The sequence below is a fragment of the Hippoglossus stenolepis genome, chromosome 3 (assembly GCF_022539355.2).
Source record: "Hippoglossus stenolepis isolate QCI-W04-F060 chromosome 3, HSTE1.2, whole genome shotgun sequence".
In the NCBI taxonomy this organism is placed as follows: Eukaryota; Metazoa; Chordata; class Actinopteri; order Pleuronectiformes; family Pleuronectidae; genus Hippoglossus; species Hippoglossus stenolepis.
The window spans coordinates 10,742,543-10,764,300 of NC_061485.1; the positions used below are offsets into that span (position 1 = coordinate 10,742,543).

General features: G+C 40.7%; 2 protein-coding genes across 4 annotated transcripts in view; both read left to right on the forward strand.

Moving 5' to 3' along the window:
- Positions 1-5,205, forward strand: part of kif5ab (kinesin family member 5A, b) — a 63,397-nt gene extending 58,192 nt beyond the window's left edge. For all 3 annotated transcript variants that reach the window (XM_035153159.2, XM_035153158.2, XM_035153157.2), the window contains one exon: positions 1,649-5,205. Coding sequence is in view for 1 of the 3 variants with exons in the window: in XM_035153157.2 (XP_035009048.2) it covers positions 1,649-1,744 (96 nt within the window). In the remaining 2 variants the exon portion in view is untranslated. The remainder of the gene's footprint in view (positions 1-1,648) is intronic.
- A 1,584-nt stretch (positions 5,206-6,789) lies between these two features.
- soat2 (sterol O-acyltransferase 2) lies at positions 6,790-21,132 on the forward strand. Its single transcript, XM_035153160.2, has 16 exons — positions 6,790-6,885; positions 8,955-9,071; positions 9,398-9,456; positions 9,594-9,733; positions 9,817-9,870; positions 10,734-10,841; positions 11,558-11,840; positions 14,021-14,096; positions 15,217-15,301; positions 15,838-15,883; positions 16,154-16,283; positions 16,583-16,680; positions 17,449-17,547; positions 17,737-17,872; positions 18,025-18,170; positions 19,781-21,132. The coding sequence occupies exons 2-16, from the start codon at positions 8,993-8,995 to the stop codon at positions 19,835-19,837; spliced, it is 1,596 nt and encodes a 531-aa protein (XP_035009051.1). The 5' UTR covers positions 6,790-6,885; positions 8,955-8,992; the 3' UTR covers positions 19,838-21,132.
- The last annotated feature ends 626 nt before the right edge of the window (positions 21,133-21,758 follow it).

Here is a 21,758-nt window from a genome sequence, read left to right on the forward strand (position 1 = left end):
TTTGCAGGAGATCAAATTTATGTTGCAAAATGAAGCTTGAAATTTGAAACAGGTGTTAAATAAAACACTTAAACCCTGGTAGCGTTTCTCTCAGTCTGTACTGGACCCGTTATTCACACAACCTTGACAAATTATACATTCCCTGGAGGCTCCAAGTCTCCTTGCATTTTAAGATCTACATATCACTTGACAGTTGTTCAGACATGTGGTTACGGCTCCACATATTTTCCACAGACCTACTTTGTCCTTCCGTGTATCTTAAGCTGTTTTCAGACATGAACTCTGGACACTGTCCGTACAATGTGGTGTTTCGTGGAGTTTCACATATGAAGAACGCAGCGGGAGATTCTCTGCTCAGACACGTTCACAACAACAGAGCGTTCAGGGGGGGTGGGGGGGGTGGCGCAGCATGAAGGAGGCTCGGTGCTACGCATTAATTCTGCTGCAGAGATAATGTCTTTTTGTAAACAAGCACATTGACACTGGCATCTGCCCATATCACGAAAAAATCCGGAATCTTGTTGTCTTTCCAAGTTGAAACATTTGTCGAGGTCTTTTATATGTAAGGCTCCGGAGATTGTCTGGAGCCTCTGTCTCAGACTTTTGTGCTCTGACATACAGCCCCTCTGGATGATGTCCGTGTTCTGTCTGAAAGCAGCTTTATTCTTCATATTCTGACTCCTTGGTTGTAAGGAGTTCTCTTTTAAATGTTACCAAGGTTACGGCGGTAGCCAAAAGAAATAAAGAACAGTGACCTTATTATTTCGATTATTGGATTATTTTCTGTCTCGTTCACCATATCAGGGAAGTGCGGTCCCAGGTTAAAGCCAGGAGCTGACCCTGTCTCGAGAAACATTATTATGACTTTATCTGGGCTCGGCTCGCTGGGGCTCGGGGAGTTTGCAGCGGTAAATCTGCCAGCAGCCAGGGTGAAAGAACATTTTTACATTTTATTTTCTGCTGGGGCGTCCAACACTAAAAATACACTCACTGTGGGACACTTTTCATAGAAATACTTTAAAAACACCGCGTCCGTGTCACATCAGGTCAGTGGGGGCAGGGGGAGGGGATTAGTGTGTAAATCCTATCCAGGAGTTAAATATTATATAATATTAAATATTGCTTTTGAAAAGGTCTGTATGACACGAGGGGGATTGTTTTGGATTTTACTCTCGCCCACTACTCTCATGGTTTTTTTTTTTGGTTGTCTCTTTTTGTGTATTAACGTTCTACTCAAGTTATGTGCAATAATAAAACCCTGGAGCTGGTCTGCAGGCTGAAAACCACATTATACGTTTTTTATGTTGAAACGTAAAAGTTTAATATAGCTTATTTCTGGGTCTTTAAGACGTTGTAAAGTTTTTCTGTGGAGCAAATGTAAGTTTTGCAAAGTGCTGCTGGATTTTCCATCCTGTCAAGTCTAAATTTGGCCCCAGAGTGCTCCACGCAGTTCCCAAACACAACAGACTCTCAGCGTAGACACCAGGAATAAAACGACTTGAGACGTGTTCCTTCTGGCGATGTTAGCATGACTCACCGGCTGCTGTCTCCTCTTTTCTCTCTCTCTCCCTGTTTCCCCCAAAAGTATCTGACTGTGGCTCTTACTCTGTTTCTCTCCGTCTCATTTTCTCTCTCTCTCTCTCTCCAGGTGGATGTTTTTTCCGAGGCCCCCCCTGTAAATCTGCATGCAGCCAATCACAGTCCTCCCAGACTCCCTTTCCTCTCCCATCCTCACCCAGTGTAAACAGCCCTCTATCTCCTGTGTCCCCCCCCCTTTTCCTCCCCCTTGCTTGCTCCTCTGCCACCCGTCCTCCTTTCTGTGCTATGATGTGGGGGGTGTATGTGAGTATCAGTCTGGCAAACACTGCCTCTCAGAATCCCGACCTGGCAGCTTACACCCATATGACTGCTGCACCCATTCCCCCTTGACTCGGAAAACAAAAAGGGACTTCTAATGGAAAGGTGGGGGAAGAGAAGGTGCAGCGCTGTGGGTGACCACTAGGCAGTGCCGTTTGTCTCAACGATGCAGTCTCAGTGGACGTCAACCAGTAAATGACACATGAAACTGAAATTAAGTCTTTTTATTAATTATTAAACACGAGTATGGATCAGAAGAGTGAACCACTTGTAATGATACGTTTAACTGTGCATGTCGATGTTGGTCTTCAGCTTTTCTGGGAAAATACACAAAAGAAGAAGAAAGCTTGTAAAGCAACATGATTGTGAAATGTTTTAGTCTAAAACACCAGAACAGAAGAGTGTGTGTGAGTTAGTGCAAAAAGAGATATACACCCTTTAACGTTGGTGTGTTTTAAAAAAAAATCGGAGCCTCACATACCTTCGCCAAGGCCGAACAATCGTTATTATTTAGAAGACATAAGAAAAGAACGGTTAAAGAAAAGGAAAATAAATCCTGGGTCCACAACTTAAGATGCAACCACATCAAAAGTTAATTTGTTTTTTCCAGACCCAAGTTTGGTGGAAATAGGTTCAGTAGTTTTTATCCTACTGAACCATTTTTAGTCACATGTCGACTACTGTTGCCACATAGAAGGTAACTGAACTACAACACAAGTGAACAGAAGAAGATGCAACCCGGAAATTAAAGACAACAGTTTTTTTTAATTTTATTACCCTTGCAGGATATTTAAGGTGTCAATATTCTATATTATCATGTTTTCACCAATTAGAAAAACAGGAATATTAATCCAAAAAACACCCAGAAGCCCTCGTGAATCTTGATGCTTGAGCTTGTGACACTGGCACCTTGCGCAGGAAGAACCACCGCGCTAATGAAGAATTAGGTTGGAGGGTCACTAAAAATAAACATCTATTGCACTTCTGTCCGTCCTGGGAGAGGGATCCCTCACATGTGGCTCTCTCTGAGGTTTCTACGTTCTTTTTTACCCTGTTTTATTTTTTAGTAGTTTTTCCTTACTCTTGTTGAGGGTTAAGGGCAGAGGATGTCACACCTTGTTAAAGCCCTATGAGACAAATTGTGATTTGTGAATATGGGCTATACAAATAAAATTTGATTGATTGATTGAAATAGTGAGTGGTGAAGATCTGTCGCCACGGCACGTCTGGCATCACCCGCTTTAACTAGAATGACACGCAACTTGATCTGAATCACAGGTAAAAAACACATTCATCTTTTTCAGGAGGCTGAACGTGTTCAATTATCAGTGAAAAAAAGAAAATTGCCTGTTGTGGATCATTTGTGAGATATTCAGCCATTTTCATTTCATACAAGAGCAAAGAAAAAGTGTGTAGCAACTATTTTTATACCGCTAGTTCTAGTTTCAAAGATAATATAATATATTATTTATCGTCTGCTGTATTTTAAGTGTTATTTATTCATTTGCTCCTTACTATTAATTTATGGCAGTTAAAGTGAAGCGTATGTATTTGTTTTGACGTGTTAATGTATTTCCTGTGCTGCAGAATGATAAAATGGGTTCACGTGTGCAGCTGCTGTTCCCAAATGAATTAATGACGATTCTTTAAGATGCAAGTCAGACTGAAACCAAAGCCCTGATTGTACAGTGAGTCATTTAAAGTGGAACTTGTTCTGTAACATAGTATATATGAGCTCAGCAGGAGACGTGAACCGAGGGTTACTGTAGGTTATCAAGAGGCGGCTCAGCTTTGTCTTCTCCCACACACACACACACACACACACACACACACACACTCACACACACACACATGCAAAGCCTCAATGAGGTGTCTGACCTTTGACCCCAAAAATACAGTTATATTACATATCCTGTATTACTTGGTTGTTGTCCAGGTTATTTGAGCAGATAACGTTTAAATGACTCACACACTGACAGTCTGTTGCTCTCGGTCGACCTCCTGATCAACCAGTCATGATGAGGTGGTCGAGGGTGACGGCGAAGGTCTGTGTGTGTGCGTACGTGTGTGTGCGTACGTGTGTGTGTGTGTGTGTGTGTGTGTGTGTGTGTATGTGTGACAGAGCAATAGAGAGACTTCTCAATATGGACGAGTGTTGCTCACAATTGAATACAGGGACAAGGCACATTGGGGAGATACAAATTTGCCTTGAGGGACCTTGAAATAAATTACACTGTAATAAGTACTTTTTTAAGTTACTTGGTATTTTAGTAGTATGTGTCCTTTTACAAAAACTGTATCATGACAACTTAAATGTAAAAGATTATATATGTGTGTTGATACGCACTCCACACGGCACTTTATTCCAAATGTTATGGTTCTTGTTTCATTCATTTCATTGCCCAAAGTATATTTGAATAGTTTATATATTATTTTTTTAATAAATTATAATAGCTATATTAATCAAAGAGTTGAAGTATTGCCATGTTATCTTATTTTTTCTATTAATAATGTGAATTAACCCTTTATTTCTATGAGATTGAAACAAATTGTTTCATACACAATCATACCTATTGTTTTAATGTACGTTTCTATAAAAAAAGAAATTTAGTAATTTATAAAATAAGTAATTTTTTCGAGGTCCCTCTTAAATGCAAAATTGTGATCCCTTCATACTGTTACATTGATACCCCGTATGTGCAATATTAAGTGTGGGCTGACATTTAAAGCGTAACTAACAGACCCTCTGTTCTGATGAGACTGAGGCTCATTATAAATGCATGAAGCACTTTATCATATTATTTTCCTAATTCTCTCTCTTTTTGTTCGTCTTCTTCTTCCCTCTTTACTCTGAGTATCTCCTCCTGCAGCTGTCAGACTTTCTAAAGGGTAAAAAAAAAAGGTCATTCAACTTTATCACTGAAGTTGAGTTTAAATGACAAAGAAACCACCACTTGAACGTGAATGGACTTTTTTTTTTGGGTCCAGTGAAGAAACCAGTCATGTGCTATGGTTGTATACTGAGCTGTAAATGTTTGAATGACTGTCCAGTTTATTTTCAGTCCGATTGTTATGTTTGTCTGACAGTAATTGTAACCAGTCTAAAAAAAACAATACTCTGGTGAGGTCAGTAATTGTGATACTGTAGCCGAACATATGCAGTAATAGAAATATGATGAGAATGTCCGAGCGTCTAAAAAAGACAGACGCAAAGTGTTTGTGTTTGTATGTGCGTTGGTTGGTTTCCAGTGTGTGATCTAGTGCATGCAGTACTCTCCTGTAGCTGCTGAGAAACAGAACTGTTATCTCATACCAACTTTCAATAAAGACGAAACTGTGTACATATCATTATGACACCGACTTGTTGTTACTTTCACACTTTAAAATCCTTTTTTACAGGCTCATAAAACTTGATTGTTCTTCTTCTGCGTGAATAAGCACCCTAATGTTGTCAGTAAATCCAGATCATAGACTTTATATAAAAGATGGACGACATTACAGCTTCCCAAAAGTGAAGCCAAAGCGTTTCAATCGCCCCCCCAGTGGCTGGTTGCAGTATTGGTCATAGACCCTGTCTCCTTTATGTTAGTGGATGGGACATGGAGCAAAGTAAAACATCAAAGTACACGTCAAATAACTCGATGATTTGATTAAATATATTTAATGTATACATTTATGTATACGTTTAACTTTATTTAACTTTATTTAATTAAGTCACTAACTCAACATGATAGAAAACCCTTTACATTGAACTTACGTAATCAAGTTACATGGAGTATTTAATATGTTATTGAAATACGGAAAGTAAATGTTTAAATGGGGTGAAACATCGTGATTGACAGCTGAGACTTATTTGCAAACAAGCAACTGAACAAGAACTTCCTTATAAACCCTCTCAGCCTCAGCTCACTGCCAACAGCTGAGGGAGGTCAGGTGCCTCCCATTGCTCCTGATGAGCTGGGGAAACTGGGACCTGGATTCTGAGACATATGATCTTCATATGATCTCTATATGATCTCTATGGCCCTGACAGGCTTCATCCCTCATATCCACGATATTCTGGCTTCATTTCTGGATAATAGAGTAAAAACAGCTATAACCGTGTGATCAACCTCAGTGTCATCTGCACATCAGCACCAACACACTGCTCATTAACTCATTAGAACTAGTGCACAGTTTATAAAAAGCCAAAGTAAGGTCAATCAGTGAAGGTAAACTCTCTTTGGTCACTGTGTCAGAGGCAAATAACTCTGCTCTACTTATTGATTTGTTTTGGCTGAATGTCACTGTCCCACTGTTGGCTCATGTTTATTTTCCTCCCTCCCACAATATTATGAAGAACACAAATTAATTATTTACCAAGAAGAATAGTGTCAGCACAAATTGGCCTGTATTATAAACTATATAAATAAACTCCACAGTATATCAGCCAAGTTTTTCAGGTATGTTTCTGTAACTATCCTCTCTGGACATGTTTTGAGACGAGCTTAACGTTGAATAACCATTTGTGAGTGAAGTGGTTATTCTAAAAAAATGTAAGTGCAAATTCGGTATAACGACATGTTTTCTTTCAGAATCTTTAAATCTATTAACTTCTGGACACAAGATGTCTCCTGCAGATCTTCGTCTGGAGCTCAACATGAGGCTTTTCTAATGTAGTTGTGAGGCCGTAAAATAATTTTTGTGCGTCACAAATGAACATTTCAACAGAGACACTTTTCCTAATCTGCAGATGAATGAGGAATCGGTCTAATAGCATCAAACTGTGCACGTACAGTTTGCTCAAGTGAAGCAAAATTTATAGGAGCGGGTAAGTGGGGTTGGCTGAGGACCTGTCCTGTCTAGGGCCAGGAGCCGAGGGGACAAAGTTCAAAGTAGTAGCTGAGGAGGGACGAGGACACTAATCAGAGGAATTGTGACACAGACTCACTGAAACACACTCCAGCAGATCTCTCAGCGGGAATCATTGACTGAAGCAGAGCCTCTCACCCTGTGGACCACTGACTGAGCCCGAGGCGAGAAGACAGAGTGAGTACAATACAGACGCTGTTTATCATGAACGTCACGTCTGCCCCACTCAGTCTGTGTCTGACATCTGTCGCTTTCAGGATTTAAAAGTCCACACTTCCTGGTATTGTACAAATTTGTGCAGTTGTGTAGTTTTAAACAAAAGATAGTATAGAGTGAATCAGATGTGACCGAAATCCTCAGTCTCAGTTTGTTCTGTAAGTTTAAGCAGCTAAAATAAAGATGATTAAAGTGCGCAACAGCTACGATAAAATAAAGATCGTCACCAGTTCTTCTGATTCGATGCCTTTAAAACTGTGTGTTCTGAGGGAAAGTTGTGTGATTGAATCAGTTGAAGTTCAGTATGTTAATATAATATTGACTCAGTTCCTCTGATGAGATTATGAAGCACTCAGCTGAAAACATCAGGGGGTCATTCAAAAGGTTCCTTTAGAACGTGACCTCAAATGTTTACTGTGTTCTCCCTTTCAACAAATGTGATGTTTTTATGAGTCAAACGTTTGATTCCAGTCGACAGTTAAAACGTGATCGATTTAGTTCATTTGAATTATTATTATTATTACTTTTGTTACCTCAGTCGACCTGTTATAGGATCAACATTTAACATCCTTCATATTGATCTCCTTCCATACAGCAGTGAGTTGGAGCTGATATGACAGCTAGATATTTACCATCTGAAATATTAATGCCGCTCATCTTCAAAGTAATACGAGTTTAACAAGCTCTGGAGAAACTTCTTAAGAAAATTACACTGTCAAGTTAGCAGTGGTCCAGGCCTTATACACAATATTATATTTTAAACCCGGATGAAAATGCTGGTATATGTATGTAAACACTTTGCTAGAATTAATTCACAATAACCATAATAACCATAATTCTAACTGTATTTTATCATATAGTGGTTTGTATCGTATTGTTTCAAATCTTAATGAGTCTTATCGAATGTTATCGTCTGATATTGTATCATATCGTGTCAAATTGTATCATTGTAGCAACGCAAGTGCAAAGTAAAACATTACATTTCATTTTATCCAAAGCGACTTACAATAAGTGCATTCAACCATGAGGGTACAAACCCAGACCAACAAGAATCAAGAAAGTACAATCTCTTCAAGAAAGCCACCTAAAACAAAAAGTGTGTTTTTCTTAAACATGACCATGCACGATTCTCCTCACCCTCAACTTACCTCTGCAAAGAATGATTGCATAACTCTTCAGAAACATGTTTTTCTTCATCTCCTTCTCTCAGTCCGAGCCACACAATGTATTATCTGCATATCTGTGCCGAGCTTATCTGTTATATTGAGATTGGTCCTGAGGAGCGATCAAACAGCATGGATTAGAAAATGAGGTCACTCCAGTGTCTCCTCCCTGGAAGTGTGTGTGACACAATCCCTCTGTCTCTGTATCTTATCTACAGTGTGTGAACTCCCACTGGAGCCAGGTACAGCCGCTTTATAATTTGTTTACATTGTTTAGCTTGACCTACAGTGACTGGTGATAACGCCGCTTTAGTGGAAAGCCACTGGAGGTTACCACAGTTCAAAGCCCCTGACATACACAATATGTTCAGAACCTGGAGTTTCAGCGTGTTTTGGGATTCACACGAGTATAAGCTCAGCTCCTGGGCACTGATGCTCGTCAGGAATATTAATTCTTCAGCATGAGGCAAGCTGCCAGCAACACAAGCCTGTGACCTGATTTAATCTCTCGATTTATCTTTAGAAATCCTCGCTCGAAATCGTCAAACGTCAACAAAGAGTAAATATCAGTGAATCACATTCATGCCTTAAAGCTTTTTAATGTCAAAAACATTTGATTTTAAATCAATCGTTGAGGGTTTTGGTTCAAAGTGATCAAAATGACCTCAGGTTATAACCAGGACTTTTCACCCAGAGCTTCGTATGGAACAAACTTTTGATGATTTAGGTCGAAGGGGAGGTTTTTCACATCTTGATTGGACCAATAGAAAACAGGAAAAAACAAGTCAGTCTTGAGCTCACATCAAGTGTAAACCTCATCAAACCTTTATTGCATGTGACACTAACCTGCAACTTCTGTATGCACAGGCTCCTCCACATTTCTGTGTGGTGTGGCAGTGGTAACCATGACGACTGCAGAGCCACCCAAGGAACTGCGGCACAGAAACAATAAGGCCCTTCCATCAGATGAGCTCTCCGATCAGGGTATGAGCAGTAATGGAATTAGAATTACAATAATATTTTGTTGTCTGTTTGCCAGATGTGTGTGTAATTACTTACAGACTGAAATAGATTTCAAATCTGATATGTGTGGTTATGTGTTTTGAAAGTGAAAAACAAAAGATTTAAAAACATCCACCAATACTGAACATTACATACTTTTCTGTGAGTTTTGGAGATAATTCTTTCAAACTGAATTTCATGGTAGCCAAGTTGAAAATGTGTGTGCTTTACTCCACCTGCTATTTGTAGGATGATTGTAGAAATATGAGCAGAGGGTGGAGACAATATAACTTGTGTTCTCTCTGCAGTTGTGAGCCCTGGTAACGTGCAGGAGGACGAGCTGAGACAGTGGAAAGAACATGCACAGGTTTACTGCATTTCTTAAATATAACAACATAAGTGTTCAGGCTGTGCAGAGCAAACTGAACGCAGCATAATGTGCAATGTGTGGGATGCTACATTAAAGGAAATAAACAAAACTGTGTCCTGTTCTTCGTCCTGCAGAGGGTGAAGGTGAAAGTGCTGGAGCAGGTCCAGGATCATCTCAGTGATATTCTAGACGAAGCTCTGACTGAGTCCGTTCAGCCTTTCACCCACATCCAGCCGACCATTAACGGCAAGATGACAAAAAAGACCTCAGCGAGGTGAGAAGGAGCAACACACACATTGGTCCGGTAGATGTACTCGATCATTGCTGTGAACCATTTTCCTCTTGGTTTTGTTTCAGGTCTCAGAAAATGGATGATGGCAAAGTGTTTATGGAAAGGCCGTCACTGTTGGAGTAAGTATAAAAGGCTGACGGTTGATTTCCTATTCGGTATGCAAACACAGTCCAGATCAATGTGAAGTAGCAATATATCAGTTGTTTACTTGAGTAATCATTTGGTCCATAGAATGTGAGGAAACAATGAACAATGCACATCATGATTTCTTAAAGACCAAGGTGACGTCTTCATTGTCTGGTCTGACCAACAAAAACCCAAATACACAATTTACAGTCAAGTAAGACAAAGAGATACAGCAAACATTTGCTTAAAAAATATATTAAATATTCAAGGAAAGATTTTCTATTGATTAACTTATTGATCTATTGATAAATTGTAACCCTACTCTTTGAAAGGTCTTTTCCCTCACACAGTCTGGTGCTTGAATATAGATTTTATTGATCTTGCCTTCATCACGGTGGCAGCTTTACAAAGTAAATTTCCAAACCTCTGCCAAGGCCCAACAGTCCTCTAATGAAACCACATTTGACTTGACTAGATCCAGATTCTTGGATGTGCACCAAATTACAGACACTCATAAATATCAGTCCTCTAAACATGTCAGATTTTTACATCAAGATCCATGAATTATTCTCTGACAAATCACTGAAAATGTGGAAAACACCCACAATGTTGAAGAAAGTGAAGAAACAAATCCTGGATTTATTTAGCTTTTTCTTGACCAATACCACATCCTTCCACCAAGTTTCATGGAAACCCGGTTAGTTTAGATTGAACATAAATAAACTGTAAACAACCTTATATCATCCTAATGAGGGAAATATATGATGTATACACTGTATATAAATATGCTCTTAAATTTGGCACAGTGTGTTTTTTTATGATATATTGCTGTCTGTGTGTTCCTCCTCTCCATCAGTGAGCTGTTTGAGATCAGTCACATCAGGACCATCTACCACATGTTCATCGCCGTGCTCCTCATCTTCTGTCTGAGCACGCTGGCTGTGGACTTCATCGACCAGGGAAGGTGAGTCCCATCATCCCGAAACTCCATGACCCTGAATCTAATGCAGACTCAATCGCCCTGAAGCTTTTAAAAACGTCTCCATCACGTCTTATCTACTTCCCCTCCCTCCCTGCCTCCCTCCCTCCCTCCCAGTCCCCTCTCCCGGCCCCTCTGCTCATCATGGCCACAGAAAGATTGTGAAATCAATCCCTCTGAGTATTTCTGCTGCTGCAGCTTTGGGCGGCGCTGTAACGAATTTGGTTTGACGCTCACAGACGCAGGATTGTGAGATTAATTCCTGTGTTTCTCACTGGAACAATAAGCTCCGCTGGGCGATTGCGTTCGATACATTCACCCTTCAGTTAACATTGATTTTTCAATGGTGGGAAACTGATGAAATAAGAAATAATATTGCACTTGCAACAAGCACATGTTGAATTCTAAGCAAATCCTCCGACATGCTGCAGTGGGCGGGTATTTTAAATCTATTATTATCATCACCAGAGGGGTCTTTTCATATGTGAAACAGTAATGGGGAAATAATTAAAGAATTTAATTGTGCCTTTGCATTTATTAAACATCTTCATATCATTTAATTGGTCATTCAAAGCCCAGTTTAAAGCTAAAACACTGTTACTGGAACTATGATCGGTATGAGTATTTAAACATCTCACTGTAATAACGATTTGCTTGTTCTTACGCACTGACTGTTTCTATGTCTTTCTCCCAAACCCCAGGTTGGTCTTGGAGTTTGACCTGCTTTTCTTCGCCTTCGGGAAGCTGGGTACCGTCATCCAGGCCTGGGTCGTGATGTTCCTCTACACCCTGCTCGTGCCCTACTACACGCTGGTGTTCTGGGCGTCCCTGTACCACATGTTGCCCTCCAAGTTGGGTCTTTCTCTGGGGACGGGCTTAATCCTGTCTATCGCACAGACCTGTGTCCTGGGACTGTTCCCGATCTACGTAGTCGTAGAGAACCAGCTGCCGCCAGCCTCGCGGTTCATCGTGATACTGGAGCAGGTCAGTGTGTGTGTGTGAGACAGAGACTTTGTTTGTGTTTGTTTTAGGAACAAATCTTTTTGGGTGCACAGGTGTAAAAATATGGTGAATACCAAGTAGCATGTGAGTGATGAGTTCCTCAGTTGGAATGTTTTGCCGTCACATTTGTAAAGAACGAGGTAATGCACTGCTTCAGGCCGCCATTTCCGCAAATGTCATCCACATTCATCAGAATTGCCGTTGGTATTGGCAAATCTTTTGGCTTATCACACACACTGTAGAAAAATTGCATAAAGTCTGAGAACATAACTGTAAAATATCCATGAGGGCACAATTCTTTAATTTCCAGTATTACACCTGACCTTAAAAATGTGATATCCACACCCACAGGAACAATGGAATATAAAGCTGGTAGCTAGTAATCTATGTGTGTCTGTGTGTGTGTGTGTGTGGCAGAGAACAGAACAGAAGACTTGAACCCGAAGGTATAAATAGAATAAACGAGGCAACAAGAGCAGAAAAAACTAAATAAGAGCACATCAATAGCACAGTAACAATGTCAACAGACAAAACCAGTTCACACTCGCCCTTTATGAGACTCTTGGCAGACAGTGTGGGTGTAAATGTAATTTACAGTGACTCATGGACACACACAGAGGAGACAGACATTTCTGAGTGCAGTCACACAACAGGCGACACGACGGTGATGAACCCGACTACAGAGAAACGAGGTTTCATTTCTTCTGAGTCTCAAAATATGAAAAATGTGATTTGTTATATAGATGCTTCAAACCAGTGGCAGGAGTGGGCATTTCTCGTACTGATTACACTTGATGTAGTGAAGCCCGTAAACCAGTTCAGGACAAATCAAGTGTCCAGCTACATTTATATGGTGCACTTCCTCTCCCTGCCACATAATGTGTATCCATTCATCCATTATCGACACAGTTTATCCTTCGACAGTTGAGGTGGAACTGGAGACAATCCCAGCTGGACACCACGAGCAGGTCTCCAGTGTATCGCAGTGCCAACATACATAATCAAGTCTCACATCCACATACTATCTATTCTCCCCCATTAACTCCATTTTGCATGTTTTGGGATTGTGGGAGAGAGTTGGTGCACCAGGAGAAAACTCACGCAGACACAAGGAGAACATGCAAAAAACGCACACCAGGACCAGGATTCGAATAAAGACCCTTGTTGCTGTGAGGCGACAGCGATAACCACTGAACCACCATGCCACTCAATGCCACCTCCAGGCCGGCACCAGACTCTTCACCAGGCCACCTTCACCCATGGTGGGGAACCGAGCTGAGCCTGGTGCTAATTCCTCCTAGAAAACTAAGGTTGTCAGGTTGAGTAGCATCACAATCGTCCGTGATACATTCCACCTCCTTTCTCTAAGTTTCGGGAAAATGCGTCCAGTAGTTTTTGCGTAATCAAACAACAAACCATCCATGAACAAACGAACCGAGGTGGAAACATAACCTCCTTGACAAGGCTAATGATAAAACTTAGTAAAAAACAATATATTCTGGACATAGGATCATAGTAATTGATGATCCACGTTATAAACGTAGCCCTGTCAACAGCAGGAACATTGTGGCGTCCGTCCAGCTGGAACAGAGAGAGACAGCATGCGGATCTCAGTGTTCTCAACGTTTGAACATCACACACACGTACTGTAATACCTCCTCATCCTCTTTATTACACCGGGCCCGGCTTCCCAAACCCGCCTTAGTGCTAAGATCATTTTATCTCCATTCGATGGAGTGAGATAATCCCTGTGTGCTCTGGTGCTTTTGGGAAACCAAGACCTGATCCTCATCTGACCCGGGTCCAGGCAGGCAGTGTGGCTGCTATTCCGAAGCTGTCCATTGATTTGATGCACAAATGAAAGATTTTAATTCACTAAATTGCACAAAAGGAGTGAGTGGTTTCCTGCTCTGTGCAGACGGATGATGTGTACGGCCTAAACTGCAGGTTGCATTAGGTGAAACTGATAAATGAGTTCTCCAGCCGCAGGAGAAGAGAACTCTCCGATACATCATGTGTTTGAAATCCAAAAGAAGAAATTGAGGCCATAAAGATGTGGGCGGTTGTTGTCAGACACTTTGTCCATTCATGCGATGAAGACCGAAACTATTACTACTGGTGCATGTCTCACTTCACATTATGTCTCTATCCGTTTCCCTCAGATTCGATTCGTGATGAAGAGCTACTCCTTCATGAGAGAAACTGCTCCTGTTATAATGAAGAATACACCAAAGGAAGGTACTGTATTATATTGATGTCAGGTGTATTTACTCCTCAGGCTGCACCATTACTCACAGTGACTCGAGCGGGCACCAGAGAAAAATGACTAAAGCAGAGCTCAGTAGGTTACCGCCTAATGATTCATGCTGAAGTGAGAACTAACAATGAAAACACCCACATATACGTTAACCAACCGGGAGAGTGAGCGGCCAAATGAGGTTCTTTGGTAAAAGTCTGCTGATGAAAGACTAAGAAACCAGGAGGTGAAGAAAGTCCCTCACTGCGGTAAAATACATCCAATAGAAAATAATATAGTCCTTAAAATTTGTTAAAATCTTTAAAACTGCGTCTACAGTCTACCAGGGTTTGAATGAAGTTATATGGAATGAAACAAGATCCGTATATAAAGATGGACGACGCATCTCCACTTGTTTCATCACAAAAACGAAGCAGAAAACATCCAAAATAAGTCAAAATAAAATACCGGTGCCATCGTCGCATAATTTTGACGTCATCTGGAGCCAGAGTTGACCAATCACAAGTCAGTATCAGCTGTCAATCATGAAGTATCTGAAAAACTAAAAACAAACATGCATCAGCGTGATAAGAAATACCTGAAACGACACAAACAATGTTTGAGAAAAATGTATTTATCGTGTACTTCGATTTTTGTCCCATTCACTAACATAGAGGAGGTGTTTTTTTTATTTTTACGATCTCATCTGTGTTTAACAAGTTTTAAATGTCCTCGTTATTAGCAAGAGGTTCAATCTAGACCGAAGTACTGAAAGCAAACAATCAGGAGAATATATTACGGACTTTAAGGCAGATCATGTGGTATAATGGTTTAACGATTTTGCAGTAAATGCAACTCATTTAATTTTAAAGACAGTCATTTGTTCGCAGGTTCCTACATTAAGGCACAGAAAAGCTTCAGAATTAAAAAAACTGGACACGATAATATCAGGCCAGACAATGAAAGAAGAGAAATGACATGAGAAGCTTAACGTCTTATCCCTCAGACTTTAAATCAGCTATTTTTAGAGGCTCTTTTTAATAATTCAAGGCACTTGACGGCTCAGAACTGAATCACTTCTAGTTTGATTTTCTCATTAACCGAACTCTCTTTATTTTTCAGGAAAAGGTCCGATAATCCCACCATTTTCCAGCTATCTGTACTTCCTCTTCTGTCCCACTCTCATCTACAGGGAATCATACCCCCGGTAAGACGCATTACATTGTCCCCCTACTTTGTTCAATTATTATTTCATGAACACATGTAAACACAAACGACAAATGACAATGTCGCAGCAACACAAACTCACACGTCTACATTGAACTCAGATAAATCCTGAACGATTTTTTTCTTCCTTGTGCAATAGGTGCTTATCATAATTTATAAAGAATTTCATATCAATGCGATTTATTTCCATTTCACTGTATATTTAGGTTTATACTTTAGTGTCGTAAATATTTCTATATTATATTGTTTCTTTTATTAGTTGTTCTGTTCAATTTATTCATGTGGTTTTTTTTAAAAAGCATCATCAGAATTTATCTGAAGAGAATTAAGAAATTATAGAATTGAGGAACCTTTAAAATATGTCTGTGTTTTGAATTCCTAATTTGGTCTGAAATGTCTATGCAGATAAAAAACAGTTGTCATCAAGCAATGACATGATTCTAAACTCATAAGATGTGATTCTACAGTATCAAACTGTTTATTTCTGAAAAGCAACATCCTGTCTTTCTTCCACAGAAACAACCACATCAGATGGAACTATGTGGGCAGCACTCTTGCCATGGTAAGACTCTGAGACTGTTCATCCCACTGAGATACTTTCATGTTTAAAAGAAACGTATTGAAACCTACTGAGAAGCCGTTTGTGGGGTTGACGACCGAGACAAGATTAAGTTGCTCATATAAATGAAGTGATCGTAAACTACAGATGGTTCACAGCTTTAATATTTGATGTGATAACATAGACCTTCAGTCTTGTAATTGTGAGCATGCTCTGTTTTGTATTTCATTTGTCTAAATCGTTTACCACATTAATTATTATCTGTATCCGTAGATCTTTGGCTGCCTGTTTTACGGCTACTTCATCCTGGTCCGCCTCTGCGTGCCCGTCTTCAGACCCGAGACCAACCAGCCGTTTAGCATTCGGACCATGGTTCTGGCTATTTTCCACTCAATATTACCAGGTACCAAAAATTTAAAAAAAGAGCTGCACACATCACACCCACTACATAAAGCTACGATCACATTTTCTCACTGGAACATATAAATGAGTGTGACACGATTAAAGATGCAATTGTGCAATCAGATACAGTTTAACTTAAAGACTGGCATGTTTACTGCCCCCTTTACGTGAACAGCTTTCAGAGGAAGTGCTGATATAAAAGTGTCACAGTTAAGTTATGGTTCTTATGAGACAGCTGGGAGCACTGCACCAAATAAAAGTGTTTCCCCCCCCACCCCTCTCTGTGTTTGTGTGTCTCAGGTATTATGCTGCTTCTCCTGTGTTTCTTCGCCTTCCTGCACTGCTGGCTCAACCTCTTCGGGGAGCTGCTGCGTTTCGCTGACAGAATGTTCTACAAGGTGTGTGTGTGTGTGTGTGTGTGTGTGTGTGTGTGTGTGTGTGTGTGTGTGTGTGTGTGTGTGTGTGTGTGTGTGTGTGTGTGTGTGTGTGTGCTTGATCATCTGTGGCTCCACCTGTGAGGATCTATATTAATCAGCGACAAGCGAAATTGCATAGTTCACCGAAAAATGAAAACTCCCTCATTATCGACTCACCACTATGCCGAGGGAGGGGTGTGGGTGAAGTGTTTGAGTCCACAAAACCCTTCTGGAGTTTCAGGGGGAAACAGCGTTGCAGCCAAATCCAAACAATTGAAATAAATGGTGACCACTTCTTCAAACGTGAAAAAACAAAACAACAAATTATAGCATGCCTCCATACTGCTCCTGTGGTGTCAGCCAAGTTTCCCAGAAGCCTCTGCATTCAAATCCGACTTGAAACGAGGTCATTTACACTGTGTTTTTAGACTAAATGTTCTCTGATATCCTCCTCGAATGTTTTTTCTGTCGTTTTTTACGGATTTTATTTCTCTCATTTGCTGTGATTTTACTTTTTTGGATGAAAATGTGGCCACATATTTGTCTTTGAAACAGTGAAGCCATATTTATTTTAATGTTTAAGGGGATCAAGTCGCACAGATTTGGCTCTGACCAGTGTAACGTAAACATGCAGTATGAATTACATCATTTCAGCCTGTCTAGTGTTTTTCTCCAGTTTAAAATGATCGTACTCTGCTCAGTTTTCATTTTGACCCACTGATTTAACTCTCCTATCCTTTTCTTTTCCAGGACTGGTGGAACTCTACATCCTTTGCCAACTATTACCGAACCTGGAATGTGGTGGTTCACGACTGGCTGTATTACTACGGCTACAGAGACTTCCTCTGGGTGAGTAAACAACACAACTCACATTAGGTAAACAAATAATAAACCAATCACATGGGTTTTCTTTGCGTTTCCAAATCGACATAGCACACGATGAAGTCTGCAGTCGTCCTGTCAATCAAGTGACACAAAATCGACACACTGAGCTCTGAACTCTGAGCCCCCCCCCTTGTCTCTCTCTGATCCCTGCAGCTGTCAAAAAGGAAATTCCGAGCAGCTGCCATGCTCTCCGTGTTCATCGTCTCCGCTGTCGTCCATGAGTACGCCTTGACCATGGGCTTGGGATTTTTCTACCCCGTCATGTTCTGCTTGTTTGCAGTGTTTGGAGGTGATGGATAGAATACAGAACAAATATTTATCAACATGAACTACTCAGGCTGTTTGTCCCAGATCTCACAGCCTGAACACAAACACAGAGTTGATGTTTAACCACACAAAGACCTTCATTTGCCTCATGTCTGTTATTTTTTGTTTTGGCAGTGGTGTTCAACTTTACCATGAACGACAAGCGCCAGAGCCCCGTGTTCAACGTCATCATGTGGGCGTGTCTCTTCCTGGGCCAGGGCGTCCAGGTGTGCCTGTACTGTCAGGAGTGGTACGCTCAGATACACTGCCCACGCAAAGAGGTACGTACTGCAGATGTTACCAGAAGGAGCAATACGGCTCCATCTAGACTTTCATTGCTTTCTTTATATCCGGATGATGCTGATTCTACTCTTTCTTATTAATAGATCAGTTATAAGGTTTGAGAGACATGCATTTCTTCTGCAGCATCTCTGTAGTTTTACATATAATCAGTGGTGCAGTCACTCAAAAACCTTCCTAAAGCTGGACTAGATAAAAATCACTACATTTTATTGCAACAAAAACCGAGCGTTGTGTTGGGTGTTATTAAACTTTGGCCACATCTGCAACCGAACAGGAACTAGTCTGAATAAAAGCTTTGGCTTCTGATGATTTGTGAATCTATATTGTTATATTACTTGCTGTTAGCTTTATCGAGGCCTTTATTAAAAAACTTCACCGTTCACTGTTTTAAGCTCAGTGAGAAGCTGCAGTGAAGTTATAGACGAAGTAAATATGAGCCAGTGCAATTGCCACTTAATGAAAAGACCATTTAAAGTGTAATGTTCTTATTGCTGCTTTCTACTGGGGGTGATGAGCATATAGTATCTTCATGATAATAAAACTGAAATATTGTAGCACTCAGTCGAGCTCATACTGTACCTCCACCAAGGTCCAACAGTCCACTTAAATTCAATCAAGCTGCACCAAATTTCTCACACTCATAGATATCACACTTCAAGATCCATGAATTATTCTTTGGGAAATTAAATAAATGTCAAAAAATATGGGCGATGTGAAAAAAAAATCCTTGATCCGCCCCCTGATCTGTATCCGCACCAACATTTGATGGGTTCTCCCCTGACCTCCACCACATCCCTCCACCAGGTGTTGTGATAATATGTCCATGTAGCAAACAAACAAACCAACAGACGAAGGGACAGAGGTGAAAACATAACCTTCTTGGCGGAGGTAATAAAACCTGACTGACAGTGAGATGGTGACCCCTTTTCTCCAGGAGAAATATAAAGATATAAGTATCTCTATATATTATATTCTTTATGAGGAGTTTCAGGGCATAAACAACTGGACTGAATTGTTTAGAAGCTCAGTGAGAAGCTGCGGTGAGGTTTACATGTCGGAGTCTGCACTACAGTGATGTCATTAGACTGTACTTTGACCCCAGTTCCTGAGGTACTAGACCAGTAGGTGAAAGTGCATCCAGTCTCCCCGCGTAAACCAGTGACGCAGCGCCTCGTGTTGAGCAGCTGAGGTTTTTAAAACTCTGACATGTATTTAACCCTTAATCAGCCCCCCCCCACACCCAGCCCCCCTACGTCCAGGCGTTTTAATGAAGTCCCAGTTGTGAAGGATCTTCATGACAGATGGACACAGATGTACTTAACATACTTACTCCTCTGTGAACTAGTACTGCATCTCTGTGTATCACCCCTGGCTGAGGCCTCCTCTACAGCCTGTGGTGTCTCACACACACACACACACACACACACACACACACACACACACACACACACACACACACACTCACACAATGGCTTAACATAGATAACAGCTGTCTAAAAATAGAAGTGGTGTCTGTAAAATGAGATTATAATGTGATAATAAAAGGATGTTAATAACACTACTCTGTTCTTCCTGTTTTTTTCATCAGAATAGTTTCTGGGAGCTGGTGACGCCTCGGTCCTGGTCCTGCAGCTACCACAGGTGAAGCTGCCTGTCTCCTGCTCTGGACGGATAATGGATAGAGGGATGAAAAGATGAAAATCATGACGGAGTAAACGTAGACGAAAGTGTGGAAGGAAAACTCCAAAGAAGTGTATTTTCTTTTTCATTGTGTCAAGATTTCTTTGGGTCAAGATATGACTATTACTGTTTTGGTCATAATGTTATCCAGGAGTGATGTTTTCCATATTTCACATCTGGATTATGACCTCCATCTATAGGAGGTTATGTTTTCGCCCCTGTGTATTTGTTTGTTATTTTTTAGTAGTAAAACTACTGAACAGATTCCCATGAAACTTGGTGGAAGGGTGGGAAATGTGAGAAATTCCAGAATTTCAGATCCAGGAATTTCAGATCAAATCTAATGTATAGATTTTGATGAAAGAATTTGTCTGATTGTATTAAATAGTGTTTTTATAATTCAGGCTGTTTAAAAAAAGAGTGTTTACTGTCTAAGTTTAAATATTTTAATAGCAAGCCCTGAAGGACTCAGACCACAGAACAACTTGTTGTCGACTTCTATGCTTATTTAATTTATTTCTGCAGTATTTGTACTAAAGCTGTGCTGACAAAACCTGGAAAAGGTTTGTTTATTCTCATCTTGTAGCGGTTTGAATACACTTGAGAAAGTTTCAGCTTTTTCTTCTCTGAATTAACGAGACGGCCGGAGCCCAAGAGAAGCTTTCATTTCACCGATGTCCCGTCTGTGTAGATCGATCGGATACTGAAAGCAAAACGCTTCCATACAGCAGCCTTGTGTCTATGGTTTTATACTTTCACTCAAAACAGGCTTCACCGCAGTGGGGCTCCTGACCCGCAGTGTGTGTGTGTGTGTGTGTGTGTGTGTGTGTGTGTGTGTGTGTGTGTGTGTGTGTGTGTTGCCTGTGTAATCCTGCCCTGGTTGCGGTTCAGAGCACAGGGATTGGTTGGATGAGCAGGTACGTGAACCGGCCAACCACAGGAGGCACGGCGTCTTATCAGCGGGCCACAAAGCCTCTGTTTGTGTGGCTGCCACGTCCCTCTGAAGTCATACAGGAAGAGCAGGATTAACATTGGTACAGTGTTTGCATTAGTGATGTAATGCTCTGTAAACTGATACCAACCATAACAGTGGTGGAGCAGGACGTGTACTTCTCCACTGTCAGTAACAGAATTGTGTATTTGTGTATTTGACATTGTTCATCAATTTTTTTTATTGTATTTTCTTTTTCTTAAATTTAGTTTGACATCTTTTACCTCCATCATTCTATAAATTGACATTCATCAAAGTGGCTGCACATATTTCTGAACTCAAATGTCTTTAATGAGCCAGAGGATGGTCTTCTGCATATCAATGATCCAAACATCATCTTAGCTGGATGAACACACACCAAAGGAAAGTTGTAGACTTGTAGACGTAAAATATTCTATATTTCATTTTATACACACGTTTAAGTATCCTGAAATGGAAGAACTACTTTGGAGTTGTGTTTGTGAACATCAATATAAGCCAAGTGCGAACTCTCCTCTCAGCTCCGCTCTGGTGTCCAGCGCAGTGTCTGAGAGCAACATCTATCTCTGCAGCAGCTAAACGCTCCCCAGTGTTCACCAGTTAGTAAACAACCTTGTCTGCAGGGCTGTTTAGTGCCGAGCTGCAGCACACGCCTTCTTGAATTCAAGACAGATGAGAGAAGTGTGAGACTAAAACTGAAGAGTTGAACTCCTTTGTCTTTGCACAGTCACCGAATCCATCGTTCATGTAAAATGTTGATTATTCACCTTTTTATTATCCCTTATCCTTAACATGAGGAGCCACTTAAACATGTCCTTCAACCCTGAATCACGGTCCCATGTCCAGACTTTAACTACCCATCGTCTTTGCAGTTGCTGATCAGTTAAGTTTGTGAGTCAGAGGAAAATGGCTGCCA